Source organism: Capra hircus, chromosome 15, assembly GCF_001704415.2.
Source record: "Capra hircus breed San Clemente chromosome 15, ASM170441v1, whole genome shotgun sequence".
In the NCBI taxonomy this organism is placed as follows: Eukaryota; Metazoa; Chordata; class Mammalia; order Artiodactyla; family Bovidae; genus Capra; species Capra hircus.
In genome coordinates this window covers 30,402,197-30,420,794 of record NC_030822.1, presented here as the reverse complement: position 1 = coordinate 30,420,794, position 18,598 = coordinate 30,402,197, and the positions used below count along the sequence as shown (strand labels likewise).

Sequence of the window (18,598 nt, the reverse complement as noted above, 5' to 3'; positions counted from 1 at the left end):
TGAGTGACTAAACTGAACTGACAACAACTAGTGTTGACAAGAACATGGAGAAATTAGAAAAATATATCATTGTAGGAATATAAAATGGTGTAGTCCCTTTGGTAAACAGTCTGGCAGTTCCTTGAACGTTTAAAGACAGAGAAAAAAGAGACTTCCCTGACTGTCCAGTGGTTAAGACCCTGTGATTCCACTGCAGGGGGAACAGGTTCGATCCCTGGTCAGAGAACTAAAATCCTGCATACCATGCAGCCAAATAAATAAATAAAAATAAAGACAGAGTAAAAAAATATCACCAAGCAATTCCACAAGTAGGTATATTTCCAAAAGAAATGAAAATAGGACTTCCCTCATAGTCCAGTGATTAAGAATCTGCCTGCCAATTCAGGGGACACAGGTTCAACTCCTGGTCCAGGAAGATTTCACATGTAGCATGTTCAGCTAAGCCTATGTTCCACAACCCCTGAGCCTGCAGTACTGAAGTCCATGCATTGAGAGCCTGTGCTTTACAATCAGAGAGGCCCACAGTGAGAAGCCCACATACCACAACAAAGAGCAGCCATAGCTCACCACAATTAGAGAAAGCCTGCCAGCAGCAATGAAGACTCAGCACAGCCAAAAATAAATACATTAAAAAATCAATCTATTCAAAGTGCCTTGCTGTTAAAAAAAAAAAAAAAAAGACAAGACACAGGTATATGGGGAAAACATGCACATGAATGTTCCCAGAAGGCTTATTCATAATAGCCAAAAGTGAAACAACCCAAACGTCCATCAACTGATGAATGGATAAATGAAATGTGGTATATCTAAGAAATAAAAGCAAAAATAAACAAAGGGGATCTAAACAAACTTATAAGCTTTTGCACAGCAAAGGAAATGTATACAAAGTGAAAGACCACCTACAGAACGGTAAGAAATATTTCCCAGGGAGAAAATATTTGCAAATGCTATGACAAAAAAAGGGTTTAATTTCCAAAATATACAAATAGCTCAAACAGCTCAATAACAAAAAAAATCAAAAATTGGGCAGAAGACCTAAACAGACATTTCTCCAAAGAAGACATATAGATGACCAAAAAGCATATGGAAAGATGCTCAACAATGTTGATTATTAGAGAAATACAAATCAAAACTACAATGAGGTATCACTTCACACTGGTCAGAATGGCTATCATCAAAAGCCTACAAATAATAATGCTGGAGAGGATATGGAGAAAAGGGAACACTTCAGAACACTTCAAACTGTTGGTGGAAATGTAAGTTGATACAGCTGCTATGGAAAACAGTATGGCAGTTTCACAGAAAACTAAAAGCAGAGCTACCATACAACCATCCCACCTGCAGGCAAACATCCAGAGAAAACTCTTAATTTGAAGAGATACATGCACCTCAATGTTCACAGCAACACTGTTTACAATACATATGAAAACAACCTAAATGCCCATCAACAAATGAATGGATAAAGCAGATATGGCATATAAATAAAATGGAATATCTTTCAGTTATAAAAAAGAATGAAAAATGCCATTTGCAGCAACATGGATGGACTTGAAGATAATCATACTAAGTAAAATCCGACAGAGAAAGACAAATATCGTATGACATCACTTATATAAGAAATCCAAAAAATGATACAAATGAACTTATTTACAAAACATAAACAGAGGACACAGAAAACAGAGTTACCAAAGGGGAAACAGGGGTGAGAGCGATAAATTAGCAGTGTTAACAAGTACTCACTACTATATATAAAATGGATAAACAGGACTTCCCTGGTGGTCCAGTGGTTAAGAATCCACCCTGTAATGAAGGACACCAGGGTTCAATCCCTGGTCAGGGAACTATGATCCCAAATGCTGCAGAGCAGCTAAGCCCATGCACCACAACTACTGAGCCCAAAAGCTCTGGTGCCTGCTCAACACAACTAGAGAGCCTGTGTCCTGCAACTACTGAGCCCTCAAGCCACAACTAGAGTCCATGTGCCACAAAGACAGATCACACATGGTGCAACAAAGACCCCACGTGCAGCCAGTAAAACTTGATGCAGCCAAGTAAATAAATAAAATTATAAAAAATAAAGTAGATAAGCAACAAGGTCCTACTATATAGCAAACGGAACTATATCCAACATCCTATGATGGAAAATAATCTGAAAAGACTATACACATACACATACGTATGTATGTGTATATATATAATTGAATCACTTTGCTATATAGTACAACACTGTAAACCAACTACACTTCAATTTTAATAAACTGTCAAGCCAGCAATCATTACCCAGCATCTATACCCTCAAAATGACTATATGATGAAATTTTCAGATAAAACAAAACTAAATGGTCACTAGCAGACCTGAACTTCAAGATACACTAAATGGAAATGCAATTTAAACCACAATGAGATATCCCATTACACTTTTTTTATTAGACTGGTACAAAAGTAATTGCAGTTTTACACTGCTGAACTTTGCCATTTGATATTGGAATACATTCTTAAATAAATGTGGTTATGTTATATATCATTTTAATGTGCATTTCTTGCTTTACGTTTTTTGCTAATGAATTATTACTTGCTATTTATTTTATATGCATTTTAGACTATGGAAATGATGTTAAACAAAAAGCAAATTTGAGTGATTTTCTTATCTAAGTTCAAAATGGGTCATAAAACAACGGAGAAAACGCACAACCTCAATACATTTGGCCCAGGAACTGCTAACAAACATACAGTGCAGTGGTGGTTCAAGAGGTTTTGCAAAGAAGATGAGAGCCTTGAAGATGAGGAGTGTAGTGGCAGATCACCAAAAGCTGACAACAAGCAGCTGATTATTGATCATGGAAGCTGATCCTCTTATAGCTACACAAGAAGTTGCCAATGAACTCAACATCGACCATTCTATGGTCATTCAGCATTGGAAGCAAACTGGAAAGATGAAAGAGCTAGATAAATAGGTACCTCATGAGCTAACTGCAGATTAAAAAAAAAATCATTGTTTTGAAGTGTCATCTTCTCTTATTCTATGCAACAACAATGAACCATTTCTCAATTGGTGGCTATTTGCAACAAAAAGTGGATTATTATGTGACAACCAGCTCAGTGAATGGACCGAGAAGAGGCTCCAAAGAACTTCCCAATGCCAAACTTGCACCAAAAAAAGAAAGGTCATTGTCACTGGTGGTCTGCTGCCAGTCTGATCCACTACAGCTCTCTGAATCCTGGTGAAACCATTACATCGGAAAAGTATGCTCAGCAAATTGATGAGATGCACCAAAACCTGCAACGCCTGCAGCCGGCATTGGTCAACAGAAAGGGCCCCATTCTCCACAATGCCCAACTGCACGTTGCACAACCAACACTCCAAAAGTTGAACAAACCGGGCTACAAAGTATTGCCTCATCTGCCATATTCACCTGACCTCTCTCCAACCGACTACCACTTCTTCAAGCATCTCAACAACTTTTTGCAGGCAAAATGCTTCCACAACCACCAGGAGGCAGAAAATGCTTTCTAAGAGTTAATTGAATCCCAAGGCATGTATTTTTAAGCTACAGGCATAAATAGACTTATTTCTCGTTGGCAAAAATGTGTTGATTGTAATGGTTCCTATTTTGATTAATAAAGATATGTCTGCATCTAGTTATAATGATTTAAAATTCATGGTCCAAAACCACAATTACTTTTCACCAATCTAGTATTATTAACTCAAGATAAACAATGATAGATTAAAAATGCATGGTGTAATATATATGGAATTTAGAAAGATGGTAATGATGACCCTGTATGTGAGACCGCAAAAGAGACACAGATGTATAGAGTGGACTTTTGGACTCTGAGGGAGAGGGAGAGGGTGGGATGATTTGGGAGAATGGCATTGAAACATGTATACTATCATGTAAGAAAAGAATCGCCAGTCTATGTTTGATGCAGGATACAGGATGCTTGGGGCTGGTGCACGGGGATGATCCAGAGAAATGATATGGGGTGGGAGGTGGGAGGGGGGTTCATGTTTGGGAACTCATGTACACCTGTGGTGGATTCATGTCAATGTATGGCAAAACCAATACAGTATTGTAAAGTAAAATAAAGTAAAAAATTAAAAAAAAAAGAAATTAAAAAAAATGCATGGTGTAACACCTAAAACCACCACCTGAAAAACAGGTATAGCTAAAATTGCAAGAGAAGAAAATGGAATACCAAAAATATTCAGTTAGGTCAATAAAGCTGAGAAAAGTAGTGTATAAAATACCTCTATAGACGAAACAGAATTCCCCAGAAATACATTTTACCATAGAAACAATATGTTAAATGATGACTATGATATAAAACCTCTGAATAAAGTTAACTAAAATAAAATTTGAGCCTGGACATGAATCTAATCACCCAATGTTTACCTGTTTGAAGACAAAACAATTAAAAAACACAGAAAGAAAGGAACACAATAGTACACAAAGCCTATTTCTCCAACTCTGAATTATAACCTGCTTGAGATCAGTCATGTTACAAACAGAAGTTTGTGAATCAAGTGTTCTTAATATTTGGTATATATTAGAAATAAACTGTAAAGTCTATTAATGATGAAAATAACTTCACTAAATACTAATTAAAGGTCACAAATGACATTTTATCATCAACTGGCTCCTCTGTCCATGGGATTCTCCAGGCAAGAATACTGGCAGGGATTGAACCCAGGTCTCCTGCATTGCAGGCAGATGCTTTATCCTCTGAGCCACCAGGGAAGCGCCCAATATAAACTCTTACAGTATACCATCTCTAACAGACATGCAATAAAATATTTACCAATACTGGACTTCCTTGGTGGTACAGTAGATAGAAATCCGTCAGCCAAGACGAGGGACACAGGTTCAATCCCTGGCCTGGGAAGATTCCACATGCTGAGGAACTAGGCCCGGGTGCCACAACTACTGAGCCTGAATGCTGCAAATACTGAAGCCCATGCACCTACAGCCTGTGCTCTGCAACAAGAGAAACCACCGCAATGAGAAGCTCGTGCCCTGCAATGAAGGGTAGCCCCCACTCGTCACAACTAGAGAAAGCCCACAACCAGCAACAAAGACGAGGCGCAACCAAAAAATTAAATAAATAAATAAACGCTACACTGACACTTAATGGTAGAGCTTAAAAAAAATTTTTTTACCAATACTGAATCATTTAGTTTTAGTTTTAAGAGTATATAATATTCACATAGTTCCAAATTCAAACTTACACAAAAAGGTATACAATAAAAAGTCTAAGGGACTTCCCTGATCATCCAGACCCGGCCTCACAATGCAGGGGGCACTGGTTCAATCCCATCGGAGAACTAAGGTCCCACCAGTGGAGGGTAAACAACACTAAAATATAATCAAGGGGTATACATTTCCAGTTGTTTCCTGTGGGACACAGATGTGGTAACACTTTTCTTTAACACCAGAAATAACATTTTCTTTTTGAATTGGGATTACTCACAAAACAGAAAATATCCAGATGACAAGACACTCGCACATGAAAGCCAAAAATGAGATCAAATGGAACGTTAAAGTATAACCAAGAATATTATGAAGAAATAATAAAATGAAATAAAAATATCAGCTAATATTCTGTTAAGTTAGTCCTGACCAACACATAACAGGAAATCTGCAGCAATGGAACAAAGGAGATGGTTGCAAGTTTCTGTGCCTACTTCCCAAATTAGTCACTCAAGAGTCAACAGCACAAACCAGACTTACAAACTAACTCCTGCTTATGCATCAGATCATTCCTGAAGACTGACACCAACAAACAGCATCTGTGAGATTCAAATGGGCATTTGAAGAATTTACAAAGACAAACATCAACTGAGCACCACAGGCCTCCTCAGGTAAGAGGTTTCATACTTTATACGTTCAAGACTGAATTGCCAATCCTCAATTATTAGGGTAAATTACTCAGCTAGGAGTAATTCAAGCTCATATTTGTCCTTCCCAACTTTCAGTTTAGCCACTTTACTACTTATTAATGCTTTCACCTAAGAAGTAAAAGGACTTCAGCAAAAATGGTTCTCTCTGGAGGGTCCTTAGACCATGATTTCCCCAAATTATCAGAAGGCCAAAAGTGGCAAGATCATTAACCTCTCCTGTGTTTTCAAGAGGAGAATCCTAAGAGGTCACTGGCCTACTGGCCCATTATTTAAGGTAAATGCAAAAACCTGCTCCTGACCTAAGTCAGTGAACTTCAAAGGAATTGAGAGGAGGAGATACAAATGGTTTCTAAAGAATCTCTTATTCCTAATCTTCTTGGAACAACTGGAATTCTAGCTATATCTTTCATAATCTAACATCAACATATCTTTTACGGGAACTACTAAGAGTAAACTAGAAATGGGTCCCTGTGGCAAACAGGGCAATAAGTAATGTGGAAAAGCTGTATTAGTGCCACCAGTATCTATTTCTTACTGGCAAGGATCACTTCTCTAAGAACGTAATGACATTCCCAGCCTCCTCTGCAGCTAGACTGCAAGGGCATAGGAAGCAAACTTAAGCAACAAGATACAAGGGAAAGTCTTTTGGGAAAATTTCTGATAGAAATTGTCTGCCCTCTGAGAAGGAAAGGAGGGAAGGTAAGGAGAGAAATTTTGCGTAAGGAAAAACTGCACTTCCTCTTTTTCTACCTAATGTTGTATGAGATTAGCATACTTAGAATTGCATATGCCATCTGTAATCAAAAGGGGAATCATTATCAACACATAGAAAGATGGAAGGTACCTAGGACTGCTGAACTTGGTGAAGGAAATTCTTTAGCATTACTTAACAGTTTACCTTTGAGGTTCATTACATTTTTTAATTCACAGGTTAACTCTTTACAGGATGAGTAAGTCAAAGACCGTGATTTCTGAACTGTTCTTAATTACTTAACGAAACTGCATTCCACATGCATTTGTTGGGCATCTACTATGTTCCATGCACTAGGCAAGAAAGCTTTTATGTGAGCTACTTTAATTATCAAAATAACCCCATAAGGTATTAAAATTATCATTGCTGATAAGAAACATGAGGCTCAGAGAAGTTTAAGTGACTTGTGCCCAAAGTCACATAATTAATAAAGATTAACAACTAGGATTCATATCCATGTTGTGTATCTCTAAGCTAGGGCTCATTCCAATAGCTGTGATCAGCTAACCTATCACTCAGATCACCTTTACAATCTCCATATTCATATAACTGTGGCTAAAAAGACCAGATCAAGGAATATCGCACATAAAAATTTTTCAGCACTTCTGTTCTTAACCCAAGTGGTGGGTAACTTTCATTATTACTCCTTAGTTTAATTCCATCTAACTCTGTTTAAAAAAAATTCTCCCTCTCATGATTTACTTCATCTTTAAATTCTAATTTGAAAGAATACTAGATTGACAATAATATTTGCTGAATGAACAAAAGACCAGGGTCCAGAACCTGACTTGTGACTTCCAATTTTCATTATCTAAAACTCCACTGATTACAAGTCACGCTGTGTTACACTAAGAAAAAATGCTCCCATTTAAACTGATACAATGCTGTATCACAACTTTACTTATTAAAAGAGCTTCATTAAATTTTTAGCATACATTGCTCCTGTGCATAATTTTTAAAAGGTAAAAGAAATAAATTGGTCACACTCAGGCTCAAATTCTTCTGAATCACTTTTTAAAATCAGTCATTACTGTTTTTCCACACAATATCATCTTCTGTGTCATGAAATCCCTGGGTGATCCAGCATTTGTATTCTAACCATATCTCTGGGATTTTCTTCCAAGCCTGCTGAAAACTACTCTGCAAGTTCTGTGCATGAAGAGACAGCAACCACATCATAAACAAAAGCAAGTATAAGATGGATCCAGATTTTAGAAATCTAAGAATGTAAAAATATATGCTTACGAGAATTAATAAAACACAATAAATACAGATAGCCAGTGGGAATCTGCTGTATGACTCAAGGAGCTCAAACTGGTATACTATTACAACCTAGAGAAGTGGGATGGGGTGGAAGGGACATTCACAAGGGAAGGGGCACATGTATACCTATGGCTGATTCATACTGATGTATGGTAGAAACCAACACAACACTGAAAAGAGACTATCCTTCAATTAAAAATAAATTAAAACTAAATTAAAAAAAAACACACAATAACTTACTTTGTTATCTTGCATATCCTGAAGCTACCAATGGTGAACATCTTCCATGCTTGGCGTTTTACCTATCTGGTTTAACTCTTTACAGAGCAGCAAAAAGTTAGGCATTAACCTTATTTTACATACATGAAATATGAGGCTCAGAGAACTTAGTTATTTGTCCTAGATGGTCCAGCTAGTAAGTGGCAGAGCTGGGTTTCAATCTCTGGCCTATCTTCCAAGTTCTTACTCTTTTTTACCACTTCAGTGGTTTTCAAATTTTAGAGCACATAAGAATCACCTCAGAGTGGGAAAAATACTGCATATATTTGCAAATCATATAGCTGATAAGATAAATGTATAAAGAACATTTATGGGACTTCCCTGTTGCCCCAGTGGCTAAGAATCTGCCTTCCAATGCAGGGAGCATGGGTTCGATACCTGGTTGAGGAACTAAGATCCCACATGCCATGGGGCAACTAAGCCTTCATGCCATTACTAAAGAGCCCACGTGCCACAACCAGAGAAGCACACATGACAATTAAGACCCAGCAGAGCCAAAAAAGGAACTCTTACAACTCAACAGGAAAAAGATAATCCAACTTAAAAATGGGCAAAGGATTTGAATAGACATTTCTCCAAAGATATGCAAACAGCCAATAAGCACACACAAAAGCGCTCAACATCATAAGCTTTTAGAGAAATGCAAATCAAAGCCACAATATGATACCACTTCATACCTAATAAAGGCTTCCCAGGTGGTTCTGTGGTAAAGAATCCGGCCTGCCAGGCAGGAGACTTGGGTTGGATTGATCCCCAGAGAAGGAAAGGCCAAACCACTCCAGTATTCTTGCCTGAAAACTTCCATGGACAGAGGAGCGTGGCGGGCTACAGTCCATGGGGCCACAAAGAGTCAGGCATAACTTAGCAACTAAGCAACAACAATCACGCCTACTAGAATCACTATAATCAAAAGACAGACAATAACAAACATTGGTAAAATGTATAGAAACTAGAACCTTCCTACATTATAGCTAGCAGGAATATAAAATGGTATAGCCACTTCGGAAAACAATTTCAAAGTTCCTCAAAAAGTTAAATATAGGGTTACCACATGACTCAGCAATTCCACTACTAGGTATATACCCAAGAGAAATGAAAACATAAGTCCACAGAAAAATCTGCTCAAAGGAACATTATTCATAATAGCAAAAAGTCCATCAACTGATGAATAGATTAAAAGAATGTAGTATACCCACACAATGGAATATTATCCTGCCATAAAAAAGGAATGAAGTACTGATGCCATAACATGGATGAACCTTGAAAATATTATGCTAAGTAAAAGTTGAAGACCACATGTTGTATGATTCCATTTATACAGATTTTACTTCCACAGAGAGAGAACGCAATTGCTTAAGGCTGGATAAGGTGATGGGAAGTGACTGCTAATAAGTAGTTTCTTGAAAGGAGACCAAAAATGTTCTGAAGTATAATGATGGTTGTATAACCCTATGAATAGACCAAAAAAAAAAAAAAAAAAACCACTCTGAATGGGTTAACTGTATGGCAAGTGAATTAGATCTCAATAAATCTGTTTTTTAAAAACCCTCTAGGGATTTCCCTGGAGGTCCAGAGCTTAAGACTCTGCCTTCCAGTGCAGGGGGCACAGGTTTGGTCCCTGTTTGGGGTACTAAGGGCCCACATGCCTCGGGGTATGGCTAAAAATTAAAAGCCAAACAACTGTCAGAAGAATTATCATAAATAATACTAGGTGCCAGTAGACAATAAGCTTTAAAAACAATTCTTAAATAAATAAAATTTTAAAACCCCTACCCTTCTTACTTAACTTATATGCAGAGTACATCATGTGAAATGCCAGACTGGATGAAACACAAGCTGGAATCAAGACTGCAGGGAGAAATATCAATAACCTTAGATATGCAGATGACACCACCCTTATGGCAGAAAGCGAAGAGGAACTAAAGAGTCTCTTGATGAAGATGAAAGAGGAGAGTGAAAAAGCTGGCTTAAAACTCAACATTCAAAAAACTAAGATCATGGTATCTGGTCCCATCACTTCATGGCAAATAGATGGGGAAAAAAATAGAAAATGACAGACTTTATCTTCTTGGGCTCCAAAATCACTGCGGACAGTGACTGCAACCATGAAATTAAAAGATGCTCCCTCCTTGGAAGGAAAGCTATAACAACCTAGACAGTGTATTTAAAAGCAGAGACATTACTTTACTGACAAAGGTCCATTTAGTCAAAGCTATGGTTTTTCCAGTAGTCCTTTACCAATGTGAGACTTGGACCATAAAGAAGGCTGAGTGTCAAAGTATTGATGCTTTTGAACTGTGGTGCTGGAGAAGACTCCTCAGAGTCCCTCGGACTGCAAGGAGATCAAACCAATCAATCCTAAATGAAATAAATCCTGAATATTTATTGGGAGGGCTGATTTTGAAGTTCCAATACTTTGGCCACGTGATGTAAAGAGCTAACTCATTAGAAAAGATCCTGATGCTGGGAAAGGTTGAAGGCAGGAGGAGAAGGGGACAAGAGAGGACGAGATGGTTGGATGGCATCACTGACTCGGACATGAGTTTGAGCAAGCTCCAGAAGACAGTGAGGCACAGAGAAGCCTGGCATGCTGCAGTCTATGGAGTCGCAAAGAGTCGGAAACAAATGAGTGCATGAACAACAAACAAGACCAGATTACTTCTGCGTGCTAAGTCGATTCAGCCATATCCGACTCTGCACGACCCTATGGACTATAGCCTGCCAGGCTCCTCTACTCATGGGATTCTCCAGGCAAGAATACTGGAGTGGGTTGCCATGCCCTCCTCCAGGGGATCCTCCTGACCCAGGAATCAAACCTGAGTCTCTTAGGTCTCCTGCACTGGCCGGTTCTTTACTGCTAGCAACACTTGGGAAGCCAGATTACCTCTAAGTTTCCCTTTTATATATAAAGGTATCTGCGACAATGAAAACAAAGTCTCAGAGCTCACATCAACGGACTTCAGAATCCAATCCCCAGTGACCCCCATGAACCAACAGTTTAGAGAAGGTAACATGCTGCTGCTACTAAGTCGCTTCAGTCGTGTCCGACTCTGTGTGACCCCATAGACGCCAGCCCACTAGGCTCCTCTGTCTCTGGGATTCTCCAGGCAAGAATACTGGAGTGGGGTGCCATTTCCTTCTCCATCGCATGAAAGTGAAAAGCGAAAATGAAGTCGCTCAGTCGTGCCCGACTCTTAGTGACCCCATAGACTGCAGCCTACCAGGCTCCTCCGTCCATGGGATTTTCCAGGCAAGAGTACTGGAGTGGGGTGCCATTGCCTTCTCCAGAAGGTAACACATAGCATAGCAATTCCTCACTTGAGGTCACTAGACCTGCAGATGTCTACAGTGAAAAGACAAGTGCTTCTTGAGTCAGTTTAAATTTTTCAGAACATCTGTAAGAAATCATACATACACTTAGCCCTCTCTGAGGTAAAGTTTACGAATCTTTGCCTTTGGTTGTACTCATGTTACTAGCTTTAAAATACTGACTCAAAGCTGACTCACAGCTCAGTATATGAAAAATAAAAAGTAAGAACACAAATTATTTGTTAAAATGTATTCTGATAGGCAAATGTTTCCAAATATGGGAGCCATTATGAGTTCCTTGGTTAAAAGCTTGGGAAATACAGATACGGGAAAGTAAACAAGTCTAGTGAAGTGAAAGTCACTCAGCCGTGTCCAACTCTTTGTGACCCCGTGGACAATCCAGGCCATGGAATTCTCCAGGCCAGAATACTGGAGTGGGTAGAGTTCACCTCCATATGATTCACTTCCTATTAACTGTGCCTTGGTTCCCATTTTCATCTATAAAATCAACAAATACCATAGTATCCACCTGACTCTAAAATTCTAAGATTTTTTAAATATTATATAACAACCTAAAAATGTCTGCTAAGAAGGCAGTTCTTTATATTCTGGGTCCCTTCAAAGAACTTTCTTTATTGACTGGAGTTAGCACATCATTAGAATAAATAAGAAATACATATATTAATAAATACCACATAGGCTATAGGATTCAGAAACTTACTTACATGGCCTTAGAAACCAAAGAGAGAATAAACTAATAATAAACTAAAAAGAAAGTAAAGTGTGCTTGTCTACTGCTGACAGCAAAAGTCAACAGGAAACACTTCAGTATAAAATCCCCCCAAAGCATGGAATGTCCCTGATTAACAACAAATGAGTTATCTTTCATACTTCACTCCCAATACACCAGCTTCCACATGCACCCCTGGAACAAATAAACTGAAGAAGGGGAGAAGAGCAATGGGGAAAAAACACGATACCATAATCAGCCTCCTTTCAAAATTCCACAAGGTGAGAGGGAGTGGGGAACTAGCCATGGTTGGTAGTAATAGTGGTTTAGTCGCTAAGTTGTGTCTGACTCTCTATGACCCCATGGGCTGTAGTCCACCAGGCTCCTCTATCATGGGATTTCCCCAGGCAAGAATACTGGAGTGGGCTGTCATTTCCTTCTCCAGGGGATCTTCCACACCGGGGGATCAAACACACAGACCCACATCTCCTCCACTACAGGCAGATTCTTTCACTGCTGAGGCACGAGGGAAGCTATAACCCAGTATAAAATTTTCCTATTTACAGTTTAATGTGTTGTGGACTTTTTTCTTTTTTTAACTTCTTTTAAAGTCACAAAAAATTTTTCTCTGTCTACTTCTTTATGTTAAAAATCAAAGCTATCTGAATTTGGGGAGAGTAAATTTATAGTAATTTAAACTGAGTATAACACTGGTGGGGGATGCATCAGTGAGAAGGAGAGCTATCTGTGGGATTTTAGGGTGGAAGGTGGTGGTGAGAGCCTCAAAAAAGGAAAAGCAAGAAGACCCTTTACAACAAAACACATATAAAAATCCAAGCTCAGAGATTTCTAATGAATTTTTAAAAGGTCATTCCACTTGCTAAGACAGACCAGAAAAGCCAGACCACCTTCTCCTCAAGCAATAAAAGTTATGACTATTGAGAATAGACAATTTTTAACTTCCAATTCTGCATTACCATTAGGGAGAAAAAAGCAAGTCAGAAATCTAAGGTTATGTTTTAGAAGGTAATACAGTATTCTGCTCACAACTATATAAGAAAGAAGGGATTCATCTCATTTAATACAAAGGAGAACACAGTCCTTTAAAATATAAAGAACCCCATTAATCCTTGGCGTACCAACAATCACTGTATTTACATATTATACATAAATACATATATACTCTGGCTTCCTAGGTGGCTCAGTAGTAAAGAATTCTCCTGCCAATGCAGGAGACTCTGGTTCAATCCCTGGGTCAGGAAGATTCCCTGGAGGACATGGCAACCCACTCTAGTATTCTTACCAGGAAAATCCCATGGACAGAGGAACCTGGTTACAGTCCATGGGGGTCACAAGGAGCATGCACACACACACATATACTCAACATCAAATAGCCACAGTACAATTTACAGTGCCTACATGAGTCAAATTAAAACACAAGCTCAATGACACCACCTATTGTTGTTAGTCACTAAGTTGTGTCCAACTCCTTTGCAACCCCATGGACTGCAGCCCATCAGGCTCCTCTGTGCATGGGATTTCCCAGGCAAGAATACTGGAAATAGGTTGTCATTCCCTTCTAGAGGGGATCTTCCTGACCCAGGAACTGCACATCTCTTGCATTGACAAGCAGATTATTTACCACTGAACCACCCAAGAAGACCCAACACCACCTATAGCTCCCTATAAATAGAGCTTATAAAATATATCACCTAAAAACTAATAAACTGCACTTAAATATAACCAGTTACGTCCACTTAACAATTCTGCCAGCTTAAACAAAAAGTACAAAGATATAAACCCGAATAAGACTTAGCCTATGACTTCAAGGAATTCACATGAAGACAGAAGCATGTGCAAATCAAAATCATTTGAGATCACAGAGAAGAGCAAACTCACAAACTCAAATGGTAACTAGAATTTGCCAGATGAAAACTGGGAGGGTGCAAACAAAGGCATGAATCTAGAGAACACAATTAGATAACCAGAAGTCCTGAGTGGCCAAGCCAGAGGATTAAGAAGGAAGGATAAATGGGCATGAAATGATAGTAACTAAGCCAGGAAAATGGAGCTTGTAGCTTGCAGCTGGCTTGCAAAGGGCTGCATATGCTATAACAAAGTGTTTGGTCTCTATTCAGAAGACCACAGAGAACCTCATTTATAATAGTTATTAGAAAGTTAACTGATGACAATGTGGAAAACAGATTTAAACGGAGACTGGGAGAAGATTAGAAGATATGGGAACACTAAAGCAATAATTAGGATATTACTGCACCAATGCAAGTGAAATGTAATGAAGTCAGGAATAATACAAACAACTAAACAGTAGCAGCGGGAGCAACAACCTATACCAACTTAGCAGCAACTGTGTGTCCATCTAGTTGACCGTAAGTCAAGGAAAAGGCAATAGGGGAAATAGAGAAAAAGAATGCAAACAAGAAGTCTTTAGAATATAATCAAAAGGACATTGACTACTGACTATTCATACCCCACAGAGGAACTTTACTTACAAACTAAGTCTGCCTTCCTAAACTGGTAAAATATAAAATGCCTTAGTTCACTTAATAGTTGTTACAAACTTAATTTTAACTATATAAAAAATTTCAGGTATCTTGCACAGGAATTATTTCAGTCTGAAAATATCACTATGGCCACAAGAAAAGCAAAGAAACAAATACAGAACTAAAACAGAGTTTTCACCTGAAACTAACACAACATTGTTACTCACCTATACGCCAAAGTAAAAATAAAAGTTAAAAAAAAAAAGTAGTTTCCAGTCAGAAAACAATGATCTTGGTATATCCAAGTTTGGATGAGTCTAATTAATATGCCTTAGTTAGAAACCCTGAAAATATATGTAAATAGTAGAAATAGTCATAAACACTACTTAAATTAAATATGGGATGGGAGAAAAAGAGCTATCAAAAATCTTTGGGCTATGAACAATTCAGCAAGCTGAACACATAATTACGACAACATATAGTTGGTATTTTTCATGAAATCAACATGAGGTTTCGTTCAGCACAGGAAAAAATCTGATGAGGTTTACAGATCCAATTTCGATTTAATAAATACATTAATATAGGGAAATAAGAATGGCAGCTACTCTTGTTTCAACATGCAGATCAACCTTTACAAAAATATGTTTGCTGAACTGTCACTTTATATTATAGAACTGCTAAAACAGTGGTGTTTCTTTCAATAAACTGAGTCATGATTACCTCTATAAAGAAAGTTATTGACTTTCACAATGCTGGCAAGATGTCTTATCTTTTAAATTCAAAGTTAGCTGATTGTGGATACAGGTTAAGTTTAACAATAAAATCCGATAAACACATGTCCCACTAAATTTAATGTTCAAACTTATATTTGTCATGTTCTAATAATCACCTGAAGTTGACTGGCTCACCCCCAGATATTAATCATTAACCAGGTGTCAGTTTAAAATTCCATGTGAAATCGTTAAGGTCAATAAATGCAAAAAGGTCAATTTACTAGAAGGATTAAATAAGAGTTTCCATTTCACTGTTTATATAATTTGATAAATTTGTAAGAACTTTTTTTTCATAAAAGTATGTGAACGTTATAGGTTTCTCCACTGAAGGAAAAAAAGTTTGTATTGTGTTAGTTCCAGTTACAATTTCTAGCTGAGTTAAAGCTCTAACAGCCTTAAAGCAGGAAATCCAAAAGGAAATTCCATCATCAGTTCCTGGGGCTTGGTAACTCAAAGGTTCTTTGAAACAGAGATATAGAAGTTCTCCAACTATTTACTATAACCTTACCTCATATCTTCAAGCAAATCACATTCTGCTTGATGTTTGGCTTGAAGTTTTGTCATCTGTTCAACTTGAATGTTTTTCAGTTCCTGTGTAACTTTCACCTGAAATATACCATATATTTATAAGGGCTTAACACAACTTTAAAAAAATTAAGGAAAATATGTAATACTTGTCAGAATATATAACTGTTACTTGCCTCTCCTCTGAGGACCACAATCCTGTTATTAGCCACCTAATTTTGTTTACTGCAGATACTTAATTTTAACAACTAGCCAAAATAACCTGAAGCAGAAGCTAAATGAAAGTACATGAGTATAAAAATTACAGATTAAAAAGGTGCAAAATAAACTGCTAGTCGTTTCATTTCATGTACAATACCTATCTAGGTCTTCTTAGAGCTTTAAAAGAGTCTGTCTTCTATGTCTTCCAAACAGGATTCAAATGTATTAACCATAAGGAGAGGTGAGCAGAGCATAGATGGGAGAAGGGGACATAACGAATGCCTAATATCTAATGACTGAAATTTACACAATCAACTACAAAAATTATTCTATAATGGCTAGGAGAAGCACACTCTCTGGATGACGCCCTTGCTGACAGCACATCAAATCACAATCTCTTGCTCACAAAGAAGAAAGCAAAAGTGACCTGCCAGCCTATGCAGAGCTTTTAAGCCACCCCAGCAAGCCGGTTCCCGTGGCATTTCCACTTCAAACAGAACAGTAAATGCAAATTGGCCAGAGCCTCGCCCGCCAGGCCAGGATTCAGGTTACAGTGGGCCTGGAACCCTCGCCGCCACGGGAGCAGGGCTACCGGAGGGCTATGTGTGAAAAGAAAAAGACTCACTTGGAGAACCCAGGTGAGAAACAGAAAAGAAGAGGGAGCAGACACGAGTGAGTTAGGCATTCACCGAATGTTTGCCCACAAGGGGAGGACAGAACAAGCTCCTCCATCCAGCGCCCTGAGTAGACACTCAGTAACCATCTGCAAGATTGAAACGACAAGGACACAGCCTCGGTCCCTGGGAAAAAAAACTGGGGAAGAGGACACTGAAACAGTTCTGGAAGGGCTGAAGCTGCTGACAAGCCCGGAGCACTCGTCACTCCCACCCCAAGCCCAGATCGCGGCGAACACGCCACGCACCGCCCGGTTCTCGCTCTCCTGGGAAGAGAATCACCACCTTCCTCTCCCCCTTGTCGGAGGGGCGGGGCAGGAACCGGGAAGAGAAAGGCAGAACCGTTCAATGCTTAATTTCTTGTTTTCCCCTGGGGTGGGGTGGCTATTGCGACTTCTTTTCGGTCGCCGGGTGGGGAAAGCGGGCCAAATCTTAAGGCGAGGCTGGTAACAAATGTCCTGTAAATCCGCAAATGCGCGAGGGTGGCAACAAGCGAGAGGGGGGCTCAAACCTGGTGCAGACTAAACAATCACACAAACACAAGGCTCTGCAAAGCTGCAGGGGCTCCCCCACCTCCCCTCGGTGAAGCCCCGGAGAAAGCACTTTGCAGAGAGCAGCACTGCCATGCGCGCTCGCTCACACACACACACACACACACACACACACACGCACGCACACTCGAAACTCTTGTGAAATGTCTAGGTTGGGGGGTGGTCTCCTGTGCGGTGAAGGGGACGAGCCACGGCCGCCCCTCCGCTGCGAAGGCACCAAACACACGCGCCCCCCTCCAGGAACCGGCGGCAAGTGAGTGACAAGCCCGAGACGACGACGGTCACGGCCCCCTGCGCAAAGGGGGAGGGGGCGCCGCGGTGCCCCAGCCGCGTTCCTTGTACGCATCCCCGCCCAAAACCTCAAAGACCCCCAGCTGCATCCTCACCTTCCTCGGCGGCGGCTGCATGATGCTGAAGGGACATCAATCCTCCTCCCACGGCGGCGTAAGTGAGGAGAGGAAAAGGAGGGTCGAGAGGAGAGGGCCGCCCCGGGAGCGGGCGTGTGCTTGTGTGTGTGTAAGGAGAGCCTGAGAACGAAGACTCGCCCGGGAAGCTGCAAGGCCGGCGGGTGGCAGGAGAACCCGGGTCGGAGGGTGAGTGTGAAGAGAAGGAGGAGGAGCCCCGGGAGGGCCTGGGCTCTGGCGGCCCGGGGGGTGTGTGAGGCAAGGAGGCGGAGACCGCGAGGGGGCGGGGGCCCGGCTGCGGGGGCGCAGGGTCTCCCAGCGCCTCCGGAGCAGCAACCCTGCCGTCCCGTCCCCTGCCCTCCGCGCCTCCCCACCCGCCGCCGGCTCCGCGGTTCCTCACACGCGGCCCTCCCACACCCACTAAGGCAGCCCGACCCTCTCTGCCCGGCCCCGGGAGGTGGTAGGCGGCGCCGCGCTCTGTGCTTCGGTTCCTCCACTCAGGCCGCGGGAATTTCCGGCCCCAACGCGCGGCGCAGCGCCCCACTCCGGCGGCGGAGGGGACAGCTTAGGCCACAGCCGGGCTCGAGGGGCCGGGCTAGGCTTCTGGGAGGGGGGGCGGCCGCGGCTCGGGGCACCGTATCGCGGCGGGGAACGGAGGGAGCTAACGGATCGGTCGGCGAATGAGAGGGGTAACAACGCTATCGCAGCATGGAAATCCCCCCCCCGTTCTCTCCGAGA

The 18,598-nt window shown here is 40.6% G+C and overlaps 1 protein-coding gene across 2 annotated transcripts in view; it reads right to left on the bottom strand.

The window, feature by feature from the left end:
- The window catches only part of FCHSD2 (FCH and double SH3 domains 2), a 242,298-nt gene extending 224,009 nt beyond the window's left edge, over window positions 1–18,289 (bottom strand). The window contains exons 1-2 of one of the 2 annotated variants that reach the window (XM_018059383.1): window positions 17,843–18,289; window positions 16,014–16,111 (exon numbers count right to left, since the gene is read on the bottom strand). In XM_018059383.1, the coding sequence (XP_017914872.1) occupies window positions 16,014–16,111; window positions 17,843–17,863 (119 nt within the window). In that variant the 5' untranslated portion in view covers window positions 17,864–18,289. The remainder of the gene's footprint in view (window positions 1–16,013; window positions 16,112–17,842) is intronic. The other variant, XM_018059382.1, reaches the window with a different exon arrangement.